This window comes from Anabrus simplex, chromosome 1, assembly GCF_040414725.1.
Source record: "Anabrus simplex isolate iqAnaSimp1 chromosome 1, ASM4041472v1, whole genome shotgun sequence".
In the NCBI taxonomy this organism is placed as follows: domain Eukaryota; kingdom Metazoa; phylum Arthropoda; class Insecta; order Orthoptera; family Tettigoniidae; genus Anabrus; species Anabrus simplex.
In genome coordinates, this window is record NC_090265.1 from 714,159,423 (window position 1) to 714,182,384 (window position 22,962).

At 39.6% G+C, this 22,962-nt stretch overlaps 1 protein-coding gene across 1 annotated transcript in view; it reads left to right on the forward strand.

Moving 5' to 3' along the window:
- The window catches only part of LOC136856751 (dynein intermediate chain 3, ciliary-like), a 128,823-nt gene that overhangs the window by 102,167 nt on the left and 3,694 nt on the right, over positions 1-22,962 (forward strand). Inside the window, exons 6-7 of the mRNA XM_067134846.2 lie at positions 358-493; positions 11,711-11,857. Of these exons, the coding sequence (XP_066990947.2) occupies positions 358-493; positions 11,711-11,857 (283 nt within the window). The remainder of the gene's footprint in view (positions 1-357; positions 494-11,710; positions 11,858-22,962) is intronic.

Consider the following 22,962-nt stretch of genomic DNA (forward strand, 5'->3'; position numbering starts at 1 on the left):
AGTACCTGCGTACTTCTTTTTAAATCCGTACAACTTATTGATTTGTTTCAATTTGTTTCAATAATTGTAATGATTTGCTGAAAATAACAAAATAATGGGGCGTAATTTCAATAAATGACATAAAAGTAAAACAGTGACAAAAACTTTCTAAAATATCAAATGACCAGGACTTACTTATAAGTTAGCAATGTGTCTGATGCACAAGTGAAGTATGACAACATCAAAATCCAGGCCCTCATTATTAGGTACAGTATATCAGATTTCATTCATCTCACACACTAATTCTTTCCTTTGTACTGTATATTTGTTTTTAAAAAAGTGCACACATGGATAGCTAAGGTAATATTTCTCACATAGTAACTACCGGCCGCTGCTCACCGATGGATCGTGGAGCCCCACACGCTACTCTGTATTTTACACCACACGAATGGACGGCGCATTGGATGTGTGGGACTTGCTACAGCAGCAGAAAGAAGCCGTCCTCAGTATCAAGGTACAGTGCTCTAACACTGAAATGGGTGGGGGAGTAGAATACGACCTCACTTGCCCTTGGGATCTCTACCTGGCAATGCTTCCAATTACTTGTGCCACTCACCTTTTTTGTCTGACTTCTCTTGTTCAACTCTTGTTCTCCTCTGGCCCTGACAGTATGAGGATTGTGAGGCCTGGGGAGCATTTCATTTTCATGCTATTTTTATGTCCCTTCCCTTCCGTTGCCCAATACCTTGGTTCTTTGAGGTATCACACTTCTTCTTTTTTCAGTGTTAAGAGAGAATGGTTGCATGGATGTATTTATTTATTTATTTATTTATTTATTTATTTATTTATTTATTTATTTATTTATTTATTTATTTATTTATTTATTTATTTATTTATTTATTTAACAAAGATCACTTCAAGGGGCTATATACACTGGTCATGTAATATGCAAGAAAAAAGTGTCTGAAAAATAATCACTAGTTTACACAGATTTTTGGGTGCTGAATTAAAAAAATGGAAAAGTTCCATCACGCACCAGTTTTGCACAAATCATTATTTAAATTTTAAGGCCTACAGGAAATAAAAGCCATTTTTATACCTCTGCTATTGTTTCACAAAATGAAATAATTCTGATTTAATGCAGAATGCATTATTGTTGTTGTACCAGTTCAGTTGCTGTTGTTCACTTATAAATTCATTTGTCATGATCACACTGAGTGAGATGGTTGTTATTCCAGTGTAGATTCCTTTGCAATAAGTACAGTGTTACTGCAATCGTAGTGAGTTAATAAACATTGGATAGCCTACATAAAATGACCACAAGGGGCTGTCATAATTCACCTGATAACGTTTGTTACATTTGTGGAGAATATACTGTGAAAAAACTACAAAGAAACATTAATGGTTTTGTAAAAATGTTTATTATGCATACTTTGGGACGAAACTAAGTGATCAGGATAAAGCATGGGCTCATATAAAATATGCTGCATCTGTGTGGAAGAGCTCTGACAATGGTCTCAAGGTAAGATCCAATGTTATGTATGGAACTCAGATCATAGTAACTCAGTTACTCTTACTTCTGTTCATGTAATGTAAATGGGTATAATCTAAAAGGTAAGAAAGAGATTGTTTATCCTAATGTTCATTCAGCAAATCACCTTGTGTACCTCAAGCATACCTGCTAACCCTTCCGATTTACCTGGAAACTTTCCGTTTTTAACTCGTCTTCTGATTTTCCTATTTATTTTTACTTCTTCCTATTTTTGTTCAATGTAAACTCCAGTATGGTCAATATTCTTCCTCTAGGATAAATTCTTATGTGCTTGTGTAATTTATGCAACCTCATTTTCCGTCGCTTTCGGGTGTCGTGTTTCCCGCTCACCACTGCAGCATGTGTGCGTTACAGCTGGGAATTCAGGACGCCAATTATCCTACAAACAAGAGAAGCTAGCGCGCGCTAGCGACTCCGTTAATCGGGACGAAAGAATTAGTTTGTTATTTTGTACGTGTAATTCTCGCACTGTTAACGCCGCTTCTATGCTTAGTTTCGTTGGAGTTGTAGGCCACGTGTTTTTTTCTTGCGGTTCTGTGCTTTTACCCTGTCGAAATCGAATGTTAATAATGTATGAGTCATATTGATCTCTTTTGTATGTGTTTTGCGTATTTCAGAGCATTTGTATTCATTCTTCATAATTTTAATGTTTTGAATGCATTTCAGAGAGTTGTGTCGGTGACAGTTTCTGGTATTTTCACATTCTGGCCACAAAACATAACAAAAGTTATCTCCAAGTGTTCGGAGATGCATATAATTAATATAATTAATATAAAACATTTATTCTACTGAGAAGATCACAGTTTAATTGATGGAAAATCAAAGAAAATAATACAATCTGGTAATGTAGATGGGAGTCAATTTTCGTCTGGTCCTTCATAGAGTTGGTTCTCTCACATCATATCGTCTGGCAATCGTCCGGCTCCACGGTTAAATTGTTAGCGTGCTGACCTGTGGTCCAGAGGGTCCCTGGTTCGATTCCCGGCCGGGTCGAAGATTTTAACCTTAAATTGTTAATTCACTTGTCTTGGGGACTGGGTGTTTGTGCGGTCCCAGACATCCCTGCACTTCACACACCACACATAACACTATCCTCCCCCACAACACACGCAGTTACCTACACATTGCAGATGCCGCCCACCCTCATCGGAGGATCTGTCTATCTAGGGCTGCACTCGGCTAGAACTAGCCACACAAAATTATTATTATATCTGGCAACCCACCTCATAATCTTGGCTGCGTATCCATTTAGAACAGCATTGTAAATGCACTAAATCTTGAAATGGTCAGGTTTAGCCATATATCCACTTCTCCCTTGGATTGGAACATGGTAATCCCTTGTCGCACTCGAACACAGGACTCTGCATGCACAAACACTCATGTACACCGCTGGAAACTAAAAATAAATTTAATATTTTGCATTCAACCAGAATTTGCTACTATAGAATCATTTTGAAGTACAGTAATACTCAACTCAGTTGTATAGTTGCCACGTGGTTGTGTAACTTTACGATATCATACAATGCACATTTAGAATTTTCTTCTGAGGTAACTCGTGACTTTGTACCTCGGGCTTCTGAAGTAATTCTTCACTAATTAAACCAGCAAGAAAAATTGAATTTGACTTGTTGAAATATTCATCAAAATTTGATGTAGTTACAACTCTTTTTTTTTTCAATTGGCTTTACGTTGCACCGACACAGATAGGTGTTATGCCGATGATGGGATAGGAAAGAGCTAGGAGTCGGAAGGAAGCTGCCATAGCCTTAATTGAGGTACTGAACCCAGCATTTGCACAGTGGCAAAATGGGAAACCACGGAAAACCATCTTTAGGGCTGCCAATAATAGGGTTTGAACTCACTATCTACCGAATGCAAGCTCACAGCTGTGCGTCCCTAACTGCACGGCCAATTCACTCGGTAGTTACAACTTCAGAGTTAAAGTCAATTAGCATAATCGCTGCTACAAATTATCGACATCGTTCGACATGTGTTTCGAACTAAATAGTCGTGTTAAAACGTATCATAGCAAATCCAATAGTAAGATTATATGAGTAGATAACAGAGTATAGAGTACAAGAGTAGGGTGCAATTCTCGTCTATACACAGCTTTATATTAATTACAGGACTGGTGCTTTCAAAATGTCATTGGTTCCTTGCTAGCTTCTTGAGATTATTCCAGAATATTTGAGTGGACTTGTCTTCGCGCACTCTCGTATCTGTCACGTGACTTGTACAGCCATTGCTTATTGCATTCGTAAAATAAGGAAGGATACGTCACTCGCCTCGGGCTAAAACATGTTACCTTGCCTCGTAAAGGCCGAGCACACGCACACAGCTGATCCGTACTCGCCTCGCTCCTGACTTAAATAGATGAGTTATGAGAAAATAATAAATTATGTAGAAAGTGTCCATTTTCATTTTTATAACACAAGGCACCAATTTAGAGGGCACAATATATATATATATATATATATATATATATATATATATATATATATATAATCCATTGTTTAGGAAGCCGGCTCCATGGTGTAGGGGTAGCATGCCTGCCTCTTAGCCGAAGGCCCCGGGTTCGATTCCGGGCCAGGTCAGGGATTTATACCTAGATCTGGGGGATGGTTTGAAGTCCACTCAGCCTACGTGATTAGAATTAAGGAGGTATCTGATGGTGATATAGCGGCTCCGGTCTAGAAAGCCAAGAATAACGGCCGAGAGGATTCGTCGTGCTGATCTCACGACACCTCGTAATCTGCAGGCTTTCGGGCAGAGCAGCGGTCGCTTGGTAGACCAAGGTTTTCAGGGTTGTTAGTTAATATTTAGGAAACTGACCCTCAACGGGTCTGCCGTAAGACACAGTATTGTCATGTTGTTATCTATTTAAGGAGTACAAATGGTTCCTTAACCCTTTTCCTGCCAAGCTAAAATGCTGTAGTACTGCTAAAATTACCAACCTAAATTGAGATCTTGCTGAAAACGTTTTAGTCACCTACATTTTGAAACTATATAGATGCTTTGTAAATGATTCATGGTATTCATGGTATATGTCTTGTGATTTACTTTGTTGGCGCTTATGTCCTCATGGAAACAAGGAATAATGAATTATTAATTTCCACTCTCTGCAATTAATTTTGCAAATTCGAATTAGTATTCTGTATAGTAATAATTATTTCACATGTCAATGCCACTGTTAGAACCACTAAACTGTGTTATCTTTTAATGTTAAAAGTGTTATATCTGTTTTAAAATGTCCAAAAAATTAGTTTAAAAATTTGAAAATCAAAAATTGAGGTTAGGTTCATCATCATGTTGGCTTGCATATTACTGGTTAACTGTCATCTTCACTTTCGACAGTAGCAGTAATTTGAGGAGGGATGACACCATTGGACCTAATATCTGTCACACGAACTGTTATTATCTGTCTCACTGTTTTCATCACTAGAATATATATTACTGTCATTTCCTAACAACATAGCCTGAATGTATTTTTAACACAAGTGTTCCAAATAATATTTTATCATCTTACCCTAGAGAAATTCACAGTATAACACGCAAAACACGACAAAAGCAATACCTTGCATCAATCAAACTTACCGCAGAATGTACGTGGCGCACTTGACATGGGCGGCGCGTGCCAACCTCTTAAAGATATAGAAAGTAAGAATGTTATATTCTCTTTGTCAGAGAGAAAATGGTATTTACTTGTAAGTTGGAGATACCATGGATCAGCCAACATGCATACGCGAGTCAACTGTTGCGTTAAACCTGAACAAATTGTATTTGAGAACCGGCTTGTACGGCATCGGATCTCATCGGATCTTGGCAGCAATTGAGTTAAAAGAAGCACGGATTCACACACAGACACCTCGGTAATCGCGGGTCGGTAGATTTCCTTATGGGTAAATCTCTTCCACAAGTCGGCTATCATCCCCAGTATGGTACCTTTTGTTGCCACTAACAATCCATAAACGGTGACTGAGTTCACACGGTATTTCTCCATGATGTAACTGGAAACCTCTCAGAGTACATATCATGTGGCTGTTGTTTGCTTGGTTCTGGTTGGTACTGTTGGATCTAATGTTACTGAACGATCTATCCGTTTATCCTTAGCTTGAATATCTACTCTTCTTGTGCTACTATTTCCAGCTAAGGAGTTCACTGCTTTATATACCTCCCATCTGTTATTGCGAAAGGCTTCAGCAATAAGGCCGCAAGTTGTCTGACGAGTAGGCCTACTCCTAACCAATGAGCCGAATGGACAATAGCCGAAAACATGTCCCAAAGTTTCTGTCTCACTACAGACAAACCTGGCTTCTACCGTACAAGCTTCTTACTGGATTCATGTCTGCCATCATTTTAATGCTTTCAGTCCACTCTGACATTGAAAGACTTATTTTCTTCTGCATGCCACTTATTTTCTTGAGGGTGCTGTGCGAAGAGGGCAATTCTTGACCTTTTTAGGGAGAGAAACTATTTTCAAAACTCCTGACTCTCGGATAGCTTTGCTGTTTATTGTTTGTTTACCCTCAGCGGCGTTGAAATTATTAAAGGATTCAGATTTTTCTTTCCAAATATTTCTCCCACAGAGTTCATATACGTCATTAGATTTTTCCAGGATGTTGAATAAATGCTTCCCACTGGGCCTTAATTTGCTTTTTATTTTTACTATTTGCTTTATGTCGCAGTGACGCACATAGGTCTTATGGCGACGATGGGATAGAAAAGGCCCAGGAGTAGGAAGAAAGCGGCCATGGCCTTAATTATGTAATGTACAGCCCCAACATTTGCCTATTTTGAAAATGGAAAACCACGGAAAACTTTCTTCAGGGCTGTCAACAGTGGAATTCGAACCCACTCTCTCCCGGATGCAAGCTCACAGCTGCGCGCCACTAACCGCATGGTCAACTCCTCTGGTGCCTTAATTTATAGGTGAATAAATTATGGCATCTGGAACTTCAATAGGAAGTGCAAGAATCTCTTTGAGCTTGATCCTGAACGTCTGTTCCACATCATTAAGTAATCCTTTAGGCAACTGATCGAGCGGGGCATTCTGTAACAGATACGCCAGTGTTGGCCATATGGTTATTTTCAATTTATTATCAGCTTTCAGAAGCGGAGTAGTATTTATAATTTCTCCAGTTTATCTTGAAGGTTATTAATAACTAGGACTCAGAGTTTAAGACCTAAAAATAGTCCAAATAAGCAAGCAAATGTGACCTCAAAAGTGATTAAATATGACCTCAAAAGTGATAAAATATGGTGTAAAAATGACAAAATACGACCCGAAAATGATTATTCTAAATATGGCCATTTTAAAAGATATAAATCAAAACAGCAATTCCTTTGATACATATTTGTTAACTAAATTCTCTATTCCCATCTTCATATTAATTTTCTGAATATATATGTTCAGCAGTTATTCACAGTCTGTCCTTGATTCACTTAAACATTTGGAAAAACATACCTATAAAGTACTAAGTTCGCTAAGATTAACGGATCACACACCATTTAAAAGTAAAAACGTGTTTGCACCCTGCATTGATGGTTTAAAATATGATAAAAATAGAAATCTATATTTTGGATCGTTTAAGCCCAGATTTCATTAATATTACTCAAATGCATTGAAGTTTAAATTGAGCACCACAAAAAGAATTAAGTAGATGTCTTTCATAACATTATGGTAGGGCGGCAGAGCCTATATTGCAAACTCACATACCGTCTTCATTGTTCTCCGCGGGTGGAACTGAAGTGTATAACAAAATTCATCTGCAGAGCATCAAGCGCGGAGGACCTCCGATTTTCACTTCGTAAATTCTTGAAAGAAGAGAAGCTCCTTTCTACGCCATAACATGTTATTGGTGCATATTTAAATAGTGTTAAATCACTGCTGTCGAGTATGCACTCATCTTGAAGTGTACTGGTACCTTCTCCTCTAAGAACATCATTTATCTTGCACACACCGTGAAAACCGTCATTTCGATTAGCACGTTTTCAAGTTTCCCTTTTATATAGTCGCCAACTGTTCCATGTGATTGTTGTACTGAAAGTTCAACACTTCTCACAATTTAAGTACTTGCATGAATTTCTAAGCTATCAGATTTTAAACGAGTAATTGCACTAGGTATAATGCCAAAGTTCGACTTAATGTATGCCAGACCTTCTGACAAACTGTGGAAAAAGGTTCTGCACAATCCTGATAGAAAAGGCAGGGTATTCTACTTGTATTAACTGCAGATGTGATATCGAGGAGCAGTTTTGTGAATACTAGTTTTCATTCAGTAAGTTGAAGATGATTTTGCACAGCTACTGTTGAAATATGATCAAAATATGACGCTTGTACGAAAATAGCTCAAAATATGACCTTATGACCAAAAATAGCCAAAATGTGCATTTATATAACAAATAACAAAGAAAGAACACCTCCAACATTATAAGAGGGGTGAAAAGAAAATACAACAAAGAACTGATTAAGCAAGCCGAGGAGGATTTTGGAAGAAACAACTCTAGAGATTTATACAAAGGTCTAAAACAACAGTTTATCTTTAAGGTTATTAATAAGTAGGACTCAGAGTTTAAGACCTAAAAATAGTCCAAATAAGCAAGCAAATGTGACCTCAAAAGTGATTAAATATGACCCCAAAAGTGATAATATATGGTGTAAAAATGACAAAAATGACATCCCAAACTTTACACCTCCAGAGAAAAGACGAGTTACTGTGCCTCAATGATGATGACTGCATCAAAACTCTAGCTGATTAATTCCAAGGACTTTCGAATGCTGAAGAACCTGTGCAGCGCCTCCCAGTTAGAGAACCAGCTAACCCGGACACCACCTGTGAAGAAGTAAAAGAGACCATTCAACTTCTCAAGAAGAACAACAAAGCCCTTGGAGAAGACGGAATAGCAGCAGAAATGTTGAAAGAAGCTGGTGAGCAAACATTCAGGCACATACACAAAGTAATCCTGGAGAAATGGGCTAAGAAAAGGCGCCCACATGATTGGACATCAGCCGTTATCCACCCAGTCCACAAGAAGGGAAGCAAAACAGATCCCAGCAACTAGAGAGGAATATCGCTCCTTGCAGTATCGTATAAAGTTTTTTCTAGATTCTGGAACGGCACATAACAAGACATCTGGATAAAGAATTAAGAGAATATCAAGCAGGGTTCAGAACTGCAAGGTCTTGTGCTGAACAGATACAAAATCTGAAAACCATCCTTCAATAGAGCAAGAAAAAAATGCTGACAGTGGGTAGCTGTCTTTGTCGACTTTTAGAATGCATATGACTCCGTGGATAGAATTGCACTCTTCAACACCTTAAGAGAACTGGGACTAAAGGAAAAAATTAATATGTTGGTGCAAGCCACCCTGCACAACACCACTTCAAATGTTAAGTTTAGAGGTCAATTATCAGACAGCTTCACAATCAAAGCAGGGGTGATGCAAGGAGATGGTATCTCATGCACATTATTTAACTGTGTCCTGGAAAAATCATAAGAGAACGGACCAGGTCATTGGCTGAGAACACCAGATTAAGGACGGGGTTTAAAGCAGACAACTTGAGGATTCCATGCCTGGCCTTCGCTGATGACCTTACTTTATTAGCAAACGACCTGCATGAAGCCACTAAAGCGGGTCTCTTGATCGACATTGGAAAGACCGAGTTTATCATCAACATCAAAGATGCCCCTACAAGAATTGGAGTCAGCGATACAAAGCATATCAAGAGGGCTAAAAATGTGAAGTACCTCAGAGAGTGAATATCGGAGGACCTAAGTGAAACGATGGCTCTTGAACAAAGGAAAATAAAATTAGACAAGGCCTACCATGCCTTTAGAAAACTGTATGCCTAAAAGCATTTATCAAATAATGTAAAACTGAGACGCTATAATGCAGTAGTCAGACCATCATTCATCTGTGTAGCAGAATGCCTATCCCTAACTAAAAAGACCCCACTGGGAGCCCTGGAAGTGCAAGAACGGAAATTCCTGAAAAGAATAATAGGGCCAAGGATCCTACCAGATGGAAGGCGATGGTACAAACCCAACAGCGAGCTCTACCAGCATCAAGAAAACCTCATAGATGCCCTCAGAAGAAAACGTTTGACTTTCTATAGACATCTACATAGAATGGATCCTAATAGATCATCCCATAAGATCTTCAAGGTTGCTAACAAAGGCAAAGATACTAAATTCCCCTGGACCAAGCAAGTGGACAAAGATCTTGCAGAGCTTAATATTAATCAAGCCGCCATAACTGACAGGAATGCATACCATCGAATGGTCAAAACTAAACCTTTCCTAACATCCCTCACATCAGCTAACCACAAAGGAGCCGGGAATAGGTCAAAGGAGCGCAGGAAAGAATTCAGCGAGACAATAAAGGAATACTGGGTCAACACAAAGGCTCAAGAGGCCGCTAAGAACACGATCCAGTACACCAAAAGGGGCAGACGACGACAAAAACACTGCTAGAGCACCTTGGGCCGCAGATGGCCTAAACGCAAAGAAAATACCACTTAATTGTGACAATAATAACCTGGCTTATATTATATATTATATTGAATATGATATATAACTATAGATAGAGATGGCTCCACCCAGGCAAGTTTCCTGATACCGAACACCCAAGATTAGCATTAAATGAATATATCCCATGGAAAATTTACACAGATGGAAGCAGAAGTGAAGAAGGAGTGGGAGCTGGCATAGCTATATACAGATCTCATGAATTAATAGACCAATTGAAATTTAAACTGCAAGACAACTGTTCGAATAATGAGGCGGAGCAATTAGCCATATCAAAATCTCTGTAATTCCTAGTAAATACTAGGACAGAGTATGACGAAGATAAGAAAGCAATCATTTACACGGATAGTAAGATAGCGACTGACTTCATTGTGGACTTCAGAAATCATAACCAACTGATTAAGAATATAAGGAAGACTGCAGATACTCTAAAAAGAAATAATTGAAGAATAAAATTTGAATGAGTTATGGCCCATATAAGTGTTGAAGGCAATGAACTGGCTGATAAAATTGCAAAGGAGGCTGCAAAATTAAGTGAAATCTGTTTCGATAGAATACCTATCTCTACATTAAAGAAAAATATCAGAGAAGACTTAATTCATGAATGACAGCAAAAATGGGAACAAACTTCAAAAGGCACACTTACAAAGGAATTCTTTCCAACAGTTGCAGGCAGATTAAAATCCAAAATAAACTTAACACCAAATATGACTACAATACTGACTGGACATGGAAATATTGCTTCGTACTTATACAGACTTCAAATTATACGCAACTCCGGGTGTTTCTGTAACAGCAGCCCTGAGACAATAGATCATATAATTTTTGTGTGCATTGAAGTGAAAAATATTAGGCAATTCTTGATGAATAGTGTTAATAGAGATGATAATTGGCCAAAGCAGAAATCTGTGCTATTAAAATGTATTTAAAGGAAATTTGCAAATTTGATAATGCTCTGGACTTTCAAGCTCTCAGGAAAAAGGAAGACTGATATTGATTGATACTGATAAGATTAACAGTCTTCTAGAAATTTAAATATTCAAATGTAATTTATGTTTGTGCACTTGTAAGAAAATGTATTGTAAGTGCGTATAGTACTACTCATGTTGTGGAGCATGCAGAGAGTATTTACAGTAAATTTTAAAAAATCACCTGATTTGCACCAAAATCCAAACAGGAAAGAAAATAGAGACAAAGAAAAGAATATGACTTTTGCTAAACATCTGAGCCCTATTAATAACTTTATTACAGTTTATGGTGATTATTTGAGAAATCTATTCCCAAATATTCAATTATTTCACCATTTCCAATGCTTTTAAAATTATTTTCCCTGATATACAGAAATTTATTCTTTTAAGATTTCCTGTATCTAAGGAGTTTTAATTTTTCATGTCCAATGTGATCCTTCCATTTCCTTCTCTGATTCCTTCATTTTTTAAAGTATTAGATCTTTTTAACTTCTGATTAGAGTTGAGAGAGGATGTACATCTACTTGTAACAGTAATCACTACTCCCACCATTACTAAGTAATGTAGCCAGCAGACTCATAAGCTAAGCACAGAACATTTATAACGCCCTCCCAGTCCAGTAGGGAGTTGGAATGTACAGTGTATATTCATATAGTAAGTGATGATTCCCACTGTGTTTTCAGGTGTGTGACTACCAGTTGAGATGCATCAGGGTTCATGAGCAGGGGCAACTGGTAGCTGTAGGAAACAACCTGGGGACTTCCTATCTAGTGGAGGTGTCCGAAGGCCTTACCATCAACCAGCGGAACGACAAAGCTCTGCTCACTATGGTGGGTAACACATTTTGTTTATGGCCAATAGCACTCCATAAATATGAAATTAAAAAGGCATTACACCAAATTCAACATTGGATGGAATGGTGACATTACCTCACTTCGATTTTTTGTACAACATCCTTCATAAGCACTCATCACAAAAAATAGAATAATGCACCAAGGAGTTCTCCTTTTTCTACAAAACTTGACATACAGTTACATTACAACGTTTTACTATAATTTTGGGTCCACCTTATTCAATACATAAAAAATTGTTGCGTAGATATAATTACATTTATTTTTCAATCAATACTAGTTTCGACTCCCTACTGCATCATAATCAGTTGAATAGAAGTTTGTAGAAAAATTGACAATCATATAAGTATATCAATACCAAATTCATCACAATTTAAAACCATATTGATAACAATGAAACTGTGTTAGAAGTATACTGTCTCTAAGTTCATATTTTCAATAAGTCGAAGACTTGCGAGTCTTATGCAACAATCTGATAAAAACATATGCAAACCGGTTTGTTCACTTATGATATAAAGTGGATTTAAAAAAAAAACAAATTGTAAAGTAGAAATAGTCTTGAAACACTATGTGCTTAATTTATCGCACTTCTTAAAACTTAACGTAGTATCGTAGTAGAAATAGTTCAATAATATCTACAGAGTCCCTTTAACAGTATCGTTTAATGGAACAATCCTAATGAGGTGGAAACGAACAGAAAGTCCTTTGAGATGTTATTTAAAACAACGTTCTCAGTTCAATGCGGACCAGTAATGACAAGAATGTTATAAACTATCACTTCACCGATGAGGCAAGGTTTGAAATTGTGTCTTATAACGTAATTGTTTCTATATGAATCCCCTCAAAAGGTCGCTGACTATGGGAAGCGCAATGAAGCACAGCAAGCAGTGTTGTGATAAAATTCAAGTGCCCAAGGTGGGTTGGGATTGAAGAGGGGAAGTAGTGGCGAGTGGGAGGAGCAACTGAGGAACGGCAATTTAGTGGAGCTCTGGAGATGGTGGTCATAAGAATCAAATAGCAAAGCTATTACGCATAACATGAAACACCAAACTATTGACCAGGACCTGTACGTTTTTAAAAAAAAACTCTATAAGTAAATCAAATAAAATATTTGATTTTTCAGATCTCACTTAAATTAAGGTTTGGATTAAAATACTGTTCCAGGTGTATACAGCAACACTCTGTAACATCCAGCATACTTACTTTTCCTAAGTTCTCTAAGACCTCAATGTCATGTTCTATAGATGTAAATTTATGCTTTAAATTGTGCATATGCTGGCCTATCGCGGAAAACCTGTTATATTTTATAGCATTAGTATGTTCTGTACATCTAATTTTAAGGTTTCGTCATGTTTGACCTAGATATGGGCACCCACAGTCGTTACATCTAAATCTATACACAGCCGATTTGGAATATGGATTCGATCTATTGACTAGGGCTGAATTATGCAATACATCAGTATTATTATTATCAGTACGAAACGAAACCCTGACATTATGCTTCTTGTAAATATTAGTAAACATATACATATTCTTGTTATAAATAAATATTGCAAACGCTTTTTCATTAGGTTTGTCTTTGAGCAAAGTGGTTTGTAAATGGTACCTAAACTTGTTGATGATACATTCAATAAAGCATTAACCGTTGAACAGATGATGTTAAGTTCTTTTTTCAAATTAGTCTTTGTAATAGTAACTACTTCATCTTTGACTAGGTCATTTATAAACAGGATGGGTTGGCAATGGGGTCTCCGGCCTCGGGAATCTTGGCGGAAATCTATTTCGATTGTTTGGAAACCTACATGATGGAGAACGACAGGGAATTTGACAACATTCTGTTTTGGTCTAGATATGTGGACGACACGTTTGTAATTTTAGACCGACTTGTTAGGGACGCAACTGCTACTCTCGATGTGCTTAATAACATTGACCCACAGATAAAATTTACTTTGTATTCAGAAAGTAATAATAATACTGATGTATTGCATAATTCAGCCTCAGTCAATAGATCGAATCCATATTCCAAATCGGATGTGTATAGATTTAGATGTAACGACTGTGGGTGCACATATGTAGGTCAAACATGATGAAACTTTAAAATTAGATATACAGTACATACTAATGCTATAAAATATAACAGGTTTTCCGCGGTAGGCCAGCAAATGCACAATCTAAAGCATAAATTTACATCTATAGAATATAACATTGAGGTCTTGGACAACTTAGGAAAAGGAAGTTTGCTGAATGTTACGGAGTGTTGCTGTATACACCTGGAACAGTATTTTAATCCAAACCTTAATTTAAATGAGATTTCTGAAAAATCAAATATTTTATTTGCTTTCCTTAGGGCGTTTTTTTAAAAAGGAACAGGTCCTGGTCAATAGTTTGGTGTTTCGTGTTATGCGTAATAGCTTTGCTAGTTGCTTCTTACGACCACCATCTCCAGAGCTCCACCAAATTGCCGTTCCTCAGTTGCTCCTCCCACTCGCCACTACTTCCCCTCTTCAATCCCAACCCACCTTGGGCACTTGAATTTTATCACAACACTGCTTGCTGTGCTTCATTGCGCTTCCCATAGTCAGCGACCTTTGGAGGGGATTCATGTAGAAACAATTACGTTATACGACACAATTTCATATCTTGCCTCATCGGTGAAGTGATAGATTATAACATTCTTGTCATACAGGTCAGCATTGAACTGGGAACGTTGTACTTGATAACATCTCAAAGGACTTTCTGTTCGTTTCCACCTCATTAGGATTGTTCCATTAAATAATACTGTTAAAGGGACTCTGTAGATTTTATTGTACTATTTCTACTACGATACTACATGAAGTTTTAAGAAGTGCGATAAATTAAGCACATAGTGTTTCAAGATTATTTTATAATTTTTAAATCTTTTTAAATCAACTTTATATCATAAGTGAGCAAACCGGTTTGCAGATGTTTTATCAGATTGTGGCAGAAGACTCGCAAGTCTTCGACTTGTTGAAAATATGAACTTAGAGACAGTATATTTTAACACAGTTTCATTGTTATCAATATGGTTTTAAATTGTGATGAATTTGGTTTAGATAAACTTACATGATAGTCAATTTTTCTACAAACTTCTATTCAACTGATGATGATGCAGTAGGGAGTCGAAACTAGTACTGATTGAAAAATAAATGTAATTATATCTTCGCAACAATTTTTATGTATTGAATAAGGTGGACCCAAAATTAAAATAAAACGCTGTAATCTTAGTTCAATACGGACAAACAATGTTTATAAATTTAAATACAGATACATTTCAAGCAGATATTCGAACAACGAGTAGAGTGATACAATTAGTTGAATTGGTTTCCCAACCGGGTTGTGAAAATGTGTCTATGGCCTATGTAAAGGCTTGCAGATGCTACTAATTCATAGTGGAATGCTGCTTCTGGTTTGTGGAAAGCTCATAAAATGCGCACCATGCCTCTACAGCGCAAATGAAGAGATTTTGCCCCATCATCACAATTTGACAGTTTTGGAATGTGTGAGACTGGAGTGTCATATCAATTATTACAAGTGATGAATTTCATACTTGGTTCTGTATTGATTTAACAATATTTAAAAATACTATTTCAAATGAATATATTTGCAATGGTCGACCTATTCAATACAGTGTTGATACAAGCCACTTAAGACTTAAGAGAAAAACTAGTTTCAACCCTTTATGGGTCATCTTCAGCTAGTATACATGAAGTAAAGCCATTTTAAAATTTCTGAAGTGAAGTAGGTATGCAAATAAAGAAAGCATGATTGACAGAAAACAGAAAGTTTTGATACATTACAAGTTCTTATAACACAATGCACTGTTTTTTGCACGCTTGATGAACTTCTAAAGTGAGAACAAAGAGAAACTGATGGCCATTATGATCTTTCTTTGTAGCTACCTACAGTGCAATCTTAAAATATGCCTGGCTGGAGGAACTTTTCCTTGTGTTATTTGTGAACATCTTGTCATACAGAGTATATGGTAAAATATGGGCATCGATGTGGAATGTACATTCTTCTTCTATGAAAAAAGATATGTAATCTAAAGAAGAATAAGGAACAAGAAGAATGAGAAGAAGAAACAACGTGCTTTACAAGTAATCGTGTTCATATTGGTCCATATTGAATACATAACTTCAGAAAAATAAATTGTGTATAGATCAGCCACCTAATCAATACACAATAATCTAATCTAAAAAGATTACAGTAGAACCACGATAATTCGAAATCGGTTAATTCATAATCTCGCCTAATTGAAGAAGCTCTCACTCCTGGAAATATGAGGTACGGTTTTGCATGTTATTTAAATTGTTTAATTCTAAATACGTCTATAATTCGTAATTCGAAGAACAATGTCGGTCCCATTACCGAAACTGAGATTTTTAATTCAAAATTGTTTTTACGTTTTAAATAGTACTTTACAGAGTAATTTAAATTCAAAATTTCTCCGCGTCATGAAAGAACGCGTTTACCGGAAGCTACAGGGGTAGCTTTCCGCACTTTTACTCACTTCATTGTGTCTACAGTATGCTTCATATTTGCTAAGTTCGAGTGAAATCGTAATTCTAATGCATCCAGCGGTTTAAGGAATGCCACAATATCACGTAGCAGGCAGTGTGTGGAGAAGCAGAATCCTCAAACACTGGCGATGCCTATAGTTGGCAAAAAAGCGTTGCTCGTATAATCAATTCGAATGCACCAAACAACATTGTCAATGCCGATGAAACTGCATTTTGTTTCTTAAAATGCTGAGCTCAAATGGACTTATGGTTTTAAAGGACAGAAGTGCCAACTGGAAAATCGTAAAGGGTGTGGTCACTGGACTGTGTTGCAATGCCCACGGATGCGAGAGACTTCCTTCCCTCTTCGTAGAATAGTCTGGTAAGCCATGATGTTTTAAGGGCGTCAGGCACTTTCCGCGCAAGTACAAGGCATCTAAACAATACAAATAGCACAATAAATCAAAAGATAAAGCATTTGCATAGAAGAACCAGCATAATTTGCCCTAGTCTTTGAATCGTCTTCTTTTTTATTTCGTGGCGTGAGGTTATGTTTGCCAATGATTTATCCAAGTGCATTATTTGAATACTGTGAATGCACCTTGTTGGATACATTTTTAAATCATTTTTCATGGCATTTGATAGGTTTAAACTGCGAATCAAGGTTAATTGCATGCAGTAACGGATCTTAGAATATTTTGTGATGCCGCAATGGTTGGCATTTCTGAATTACGAGTTGGCGGTTAATTCGAAATCACATCATTCGAAGTCCGATTTTTGCGTCCCACCGACTTTGAATTAACGAAGTTTTATTATTTATCAAAACCAAAATGGGCATGTTTTGGCTCTTGGAGCCATCATCTGCTAATGATAACATTAATAGCACATAAACAAATTTGAAAGAAATATCATGAATATAGTACTTATAATTGAGACGATTGTCTCAATATGGACTGTGAGCATAAAGTTTGTACATTCCTCTTCTACAAAAGGTGAAATATAATCTAAATGAGAATAGGAAACAAAAAGAATGAGAACGAGAAACATTGTGCTTTACAAGTAATCATGTTCATATTGTTCAAGTCATGGCTGATCATGCAAACCAAGGTAGGCAATGGGTGAAGCAACTGTCGTCGAATGAAGCCACTTGTGTACTTACGCTGGTTCAAGAAGGCTGCTTTCAGAGGTACGTTGCCAGAATAGGATTTAGCATCTGTGGAAATGTTCCCAGATAGTGGAAGTTTTGCCAGGTGCTCTTGCGAAGATCACCAAAGGAAAACCCTAGGGCAAAGTAGTTTTTGCGTCTAGATGTGCTCCAAAACGAGCACTGCATGGGGCCTACAGGAGGTTTCTGGAGTTAGTTACCAAACAGTTATAAACAGACTTTGAGAGGCCAATTTAAGATCCAATGAACCGCTCGAGTACCAGCATTGGACGAACAACTTTATAGCAGGAGACTGCAGTTTGCTAGAGATCATCTACATTGGAAGCTAAGACTGTGCTGTTTTTGGACGAAACCCATTTTGCATAATATCATTCAGATAGTTGTCTGTGAGTCAGGAGAAGAGTGAGGAGTGATTTCATCCAGCAGCTACTGTAAATCTACTGTTGCTTATGGAGGTGGATCTGTCACTGTGTGGGAAGGCATAAGCCTTGATATGAAAAACATGAAAATCAATCCGTGAACATTCGCAATAGATCCTTAACTGCTTGACGGTAGATTGATTATATCTTAGTGCCACATGTAATTATTCACGTGAGGTGACTTGGAGAAAATGCTAGAGGACATGATGCCAACATCATTCAGAGATTCCTGCAACAAATGGAGTGGTCATCCAGAAGTCCCAACTCAAATCCAATTGAACAAGTCTGGGATCAACTGGAACGACGCATCCAAGTGAGAAATCCACCTCCCCAAACACTACAAGCCGTCAAAGATGCCCTTTTATAAGAGTAGAGATATTTACCTCATCTTAACATGCATTTTTCAGAAGCATGAGTGTGCATTGTGAAGCTGTTATACATGCGAAGGGTGCCAATATTCCTTAGTAGTACACTTAATTACCACAAAGCCATTTTGCTGTATGACCAGAAATCATTTTGTTCAAGGAAAGCTTTCCATTTCAATTCTTAATTATTGCAAAGAAGAAGGTTAGTTTTCATTTGTTATTTCAATGTATTTGTATATCAAGCAGATGTGAACATTATAGTAGTAATTACTTTCCTGGGCAGTGTATGACACCTGATGAGGGTTAAAACAGGTACACATATCCCAAAAATCCTTTTACTTTGTCTATTAGTCATAGCGTTGGGCTACTAGTGGTGGCGCAGGTGGTTCATTTTCATCACTGTTAGAGTAACTTTATCACTGGTAGCTTATGTAGAGATAAAACAGGGATGTAGATCTGAGCAGGATCCATGTTCTTGTATTTGTAATTACAGTAATCGAGCAGCCTATTTGATGATTCAAAATAACCTCCTATGACTTTTGTCTTTGTGCGTTTCATAAAGACTACAATGTCAGACGGAGACTGACACTCTTCAGATCCTTCTCAAGAATATCAGCCCCTCACTGCTTACGTTGTCCCTGTGAACAGCCGGCCTGCTTTCAGCACTCTAATTTGTTCAAAGTAAACGTGCCGGCCCACCTCGACACTCAATGAAGAGCACCGCGGTAGGATTTCATCGGGGTCCGCCCACGGCGCGCAGGAACCGCACGCGGATAACCACGGCGGCCGCGCGCTTTCGACTCGCCACCACCGGCAGGACGTCCCACGAACCATGCCAGTTAGACACCGACGAGCGATGAACCGACAGCGTGGGACACAAATCCAACTACGAGCTTTTTAACCGCAACAACTTTAATATACGCTATTGGAGCTGGAATTACCGCGGGTGCTGTCACCAGACTTGCCCTCCAATGGATACTCGTTAAAGGATTTAAAGTGTACTCATTCCGATTACGGGGCCTCGGATGAGTCCCGTATCGTTATTTTTCGTCACTACCTCCCCGTGTCGGGAGTGGGTAATTTGCGCGCCTGCTGCCTTCCTTGTATGTGGTAGCCGTTTCTCAGGCTCCCTCTCCGGAATCGAACCCTGATTCCCCGTTACCCGTTACAACCATGGTAGGCGCAGAACCTACCATCGACAGTTGATAAGGCAGACATTTGAAAGATGCGTCGCCGGTACGAGGACCGTGCGATCAGCCCAAAGTTATTCAGAGTCACCAAGGCAAACGGACCGGACGAGCCGACCGATTGATTTTGATCTAATAAAAGCGTCCCTTCCACTTCTGGTCGGGACTCTGTTTGCATGTACACCGACTGACAGAGCAAATACAACACAAAGAAGGAGTGGTCAGAACTTTATGCCAATTGCAGGGTAGACTGATGTCACTGAGGTATGCTCATGATGTGAAATGCGCCGCTGTGCTGCGCACGTAGCGAACGATAAATGGGACACGGCGTTGGTGAATGGCCCACTTCGTACCGTGATTTCTCAGCCGACAGTCATTGTAGAACGTGTTGTCGTGTGCCACAGGACACGTGTGTAGCTAAGAATGCCAGGCCGCCGTCAACGGAGGCATTTCCAGCAGACAGACGACTTTACGAGGGGCATGGTGATCGGGCTGAGAAGGGCAGGTTGGTCGCTTCGTCAAATCGCAGCCGATACCCATAGGGATGTGTCCACGGTGCAGCGCCTGTGGCGAAGATGGTTGGCGCAGGGACATGTGGCACGTGCGAGGGGTCCAGGCGCAGCCCGAGTGACGTCAGCACACGAGGATCGGCGCATCCGCCGCCAAGCGGTGGCAGCCCCGCACGCCACGTCAACCGCCATTCTTCAGCATGTGCAAGACACCCTGGCTGTTCCAATATCGACCAGAACAATTTCCCGTCGATTGGTTGAAGGAGGCCTGCACTCCCGGCGTCCGCTCAGAAGACTACCCTTGACTCCACAGCATAGACGTGCACGCCTGGCATGGTGCCGGGCTAGAGCGACTTGGATGAGGGAATGGCGGAACGTCGTGTTCTCCGATGAGTCACGCTTCTGTTCTGTCAGTGATAGTCACCGCAGACGCGTCTGGCGTCGGCGTGGAGAAAGGTCAAATTCGGCCGTAACTGTGGAGCGCCCTACCGCTAGACAACGCGGCATCATGGTTTGGGGCGCTATTGCGTATGATTCCACGTCACCTCTAGTGCGTATTCAAGGCACGTTAAATGCCCACCGCTACGTGCAGCATGTGCTGCGGCTGGTGGCACTCCCGTACCTTCAGGGGCTGCCCAATGCTCTGTTTCAGCAGGATAATGACCGCCCACACACTGCTCGCATCTCCCAACAGGCTCTACGAGGTGTACAGATGCTTCCGTGGCCAGCGTACTCTCCGGATCTCTCACCAATCGAACACGTGTGGGATCTCATTGGACGCCGTTTGCAAACTCTGCCCCAGCCTCGTACGGACGACCAACTGTGGCAAATGGTTGACAGAGAATGGAGAACCATCCCTCAGGACACCATCCGCACTCTTATTGACTCTGTACCTCGACGTGTTTCTGCGTGCATCGCCGCTCGCGGTGGTCCTACATCCTACTGAGTCGATGCCGTGCGCATTGTGTAACCTGCATATCGGTTTGAAATAAACATCAATTATTCATCCGTGCCGTCTCTGTTTTTCCCCCAACTTTCATCCCTTTCGAACCACTCCTCCTTGGTGTTGCATTGTCACTGTCAGTCAGTGTATTAGCTCTTTTTTTGCTAGGGGCTTTACGTCGCACCGACACAGATAGGTCTTATGGCGACGATGGGATAGGAAAGGCCTAGGAGCTGGAAGGAAGTGGCCGTGGCCTTAATTAAGGTACAGCCCCAGCTTTTGCCTGGTGTGAAAATGGGAATGTATTAGCTCTAGAATTACCACAAATATCCAAGTAAAGTGGTACGATCTAAGGAACCATAACTCATTTAATGAGCCAATCGCGGTTTCACCTTAATTTGGCTTGCACTGAGACATGCATGGCTTAATCTTTGAGACAAGCATATGACTACTGGCAGGATCAACCAGGGAGCTGGCTGGCTCGAGAGCCGAAACCGAGCGTCGTAGCCCGCCGCCGACGAGTGCGGCCTGCGGGACACAGACTTGCTTTGCTCCTTTGGCCGACCGAGTGGCCGCCAACTAAAATTTCATAGGCCGCCGAGCACGGGCTCTCACCCGGCCGGGCGTGCCTTCACTAGGGATCGGGTCCCTTCACCATCCATCGTCACATCTCCACTTCGACCGCTGCCGAGGTCGGCAGGACCGTACGAGAGGCGTACGATACTACATTTTCACGCCCGAGCAAGGGCGAGCGGTTACCAACATTACTGAGCGCCGCATATGAGCATGAACACTGGGTGTGCAGAGGCTCGCAGTCTGCCAGTCACTTCAAATGTGAAAATCTTTGAAATACCCTTTTCCTTCAGGATGTTTGATATAATTTGGAGCCCATATTTCTATTGTGGATGTTTCATATCCTGAACCATTGATGGCAAAAGGCATATGAAGAGCTATTCACTGTGCAGATGAACGAGATTTAAACAGTATAACGATGGAAATACACCCGCACAATAAAAAATAAAAAGCAAAAATCTCCCTCTTTTCTAGAAATTCTTACACCAGTATTCCAGAATTATGAAGATTAATAATCTTGTTTTCTTCAGCGTTTGTCCCTCGTGGTGGCGGGATCCATGCCATGGATTCATTGTCTCCATTTAGTACTGTCCTGGGCCATATCAAGACGGAGACTGACACTATTCAGATCTTTCTCAAGAATATCAGCCCCACGCTGTGTAAACCATCTTCACGATGTATTTGCCCCTATTCTTAGGAAATGTACAAACATTGGCAGATGGCTCTCACACGTTTTATCATGAATTGGAGCTACAGCAAATCTTTCCCTGATGGTTTCATTGGAGATGCAATCCAGTTTATTGATATCAGCTGTCCGTGTCAGAATCTTCATCTCCATGATGCCTCAAACAATGCAACAGGTTGGATGATAGTATGATAGACTTTTGATAGAGATAATCTTTGATCCTCCAGTCGCAAGTGACGCCCTTTTTTGTTCGTCATTTCATCTGGCTAAGTTTATACTTGCACTAACCTCTTCAACAAGTCAGCCATCATCAGCGATTGTGGAGCCAATATAGGTATTTACGCGAATAATCCCCGCATATTTAAAAAATGAGACACGAAATTGGGGTACGGGTTTTATTTGCGTCAAGGTTGGCAGGTTTTTGATGTTGGATGTACAGTTATGCTGTGTGTTACCTCAGATGGAAGAAAACTGCCCCCATATGTAATATTTAAACGGAAAACAATTCAGACTTTTAATTTAAAACTGCATTTACATTTTAAATAGTCTAAGGGTAATTTAGATTCAAAATTTCTCCGTGTCACGATAAAATGCGCCCTCTGGAATGTGCAGGGATAGTACTTCCTTTCACTTCGTTGTGTCGACCGTGTGTTTCTTAGTTGTTAAGTTCGAGTGAAATCGTAATTCTTTTGTATTCAGTGTTTTGAGGAACGCCACA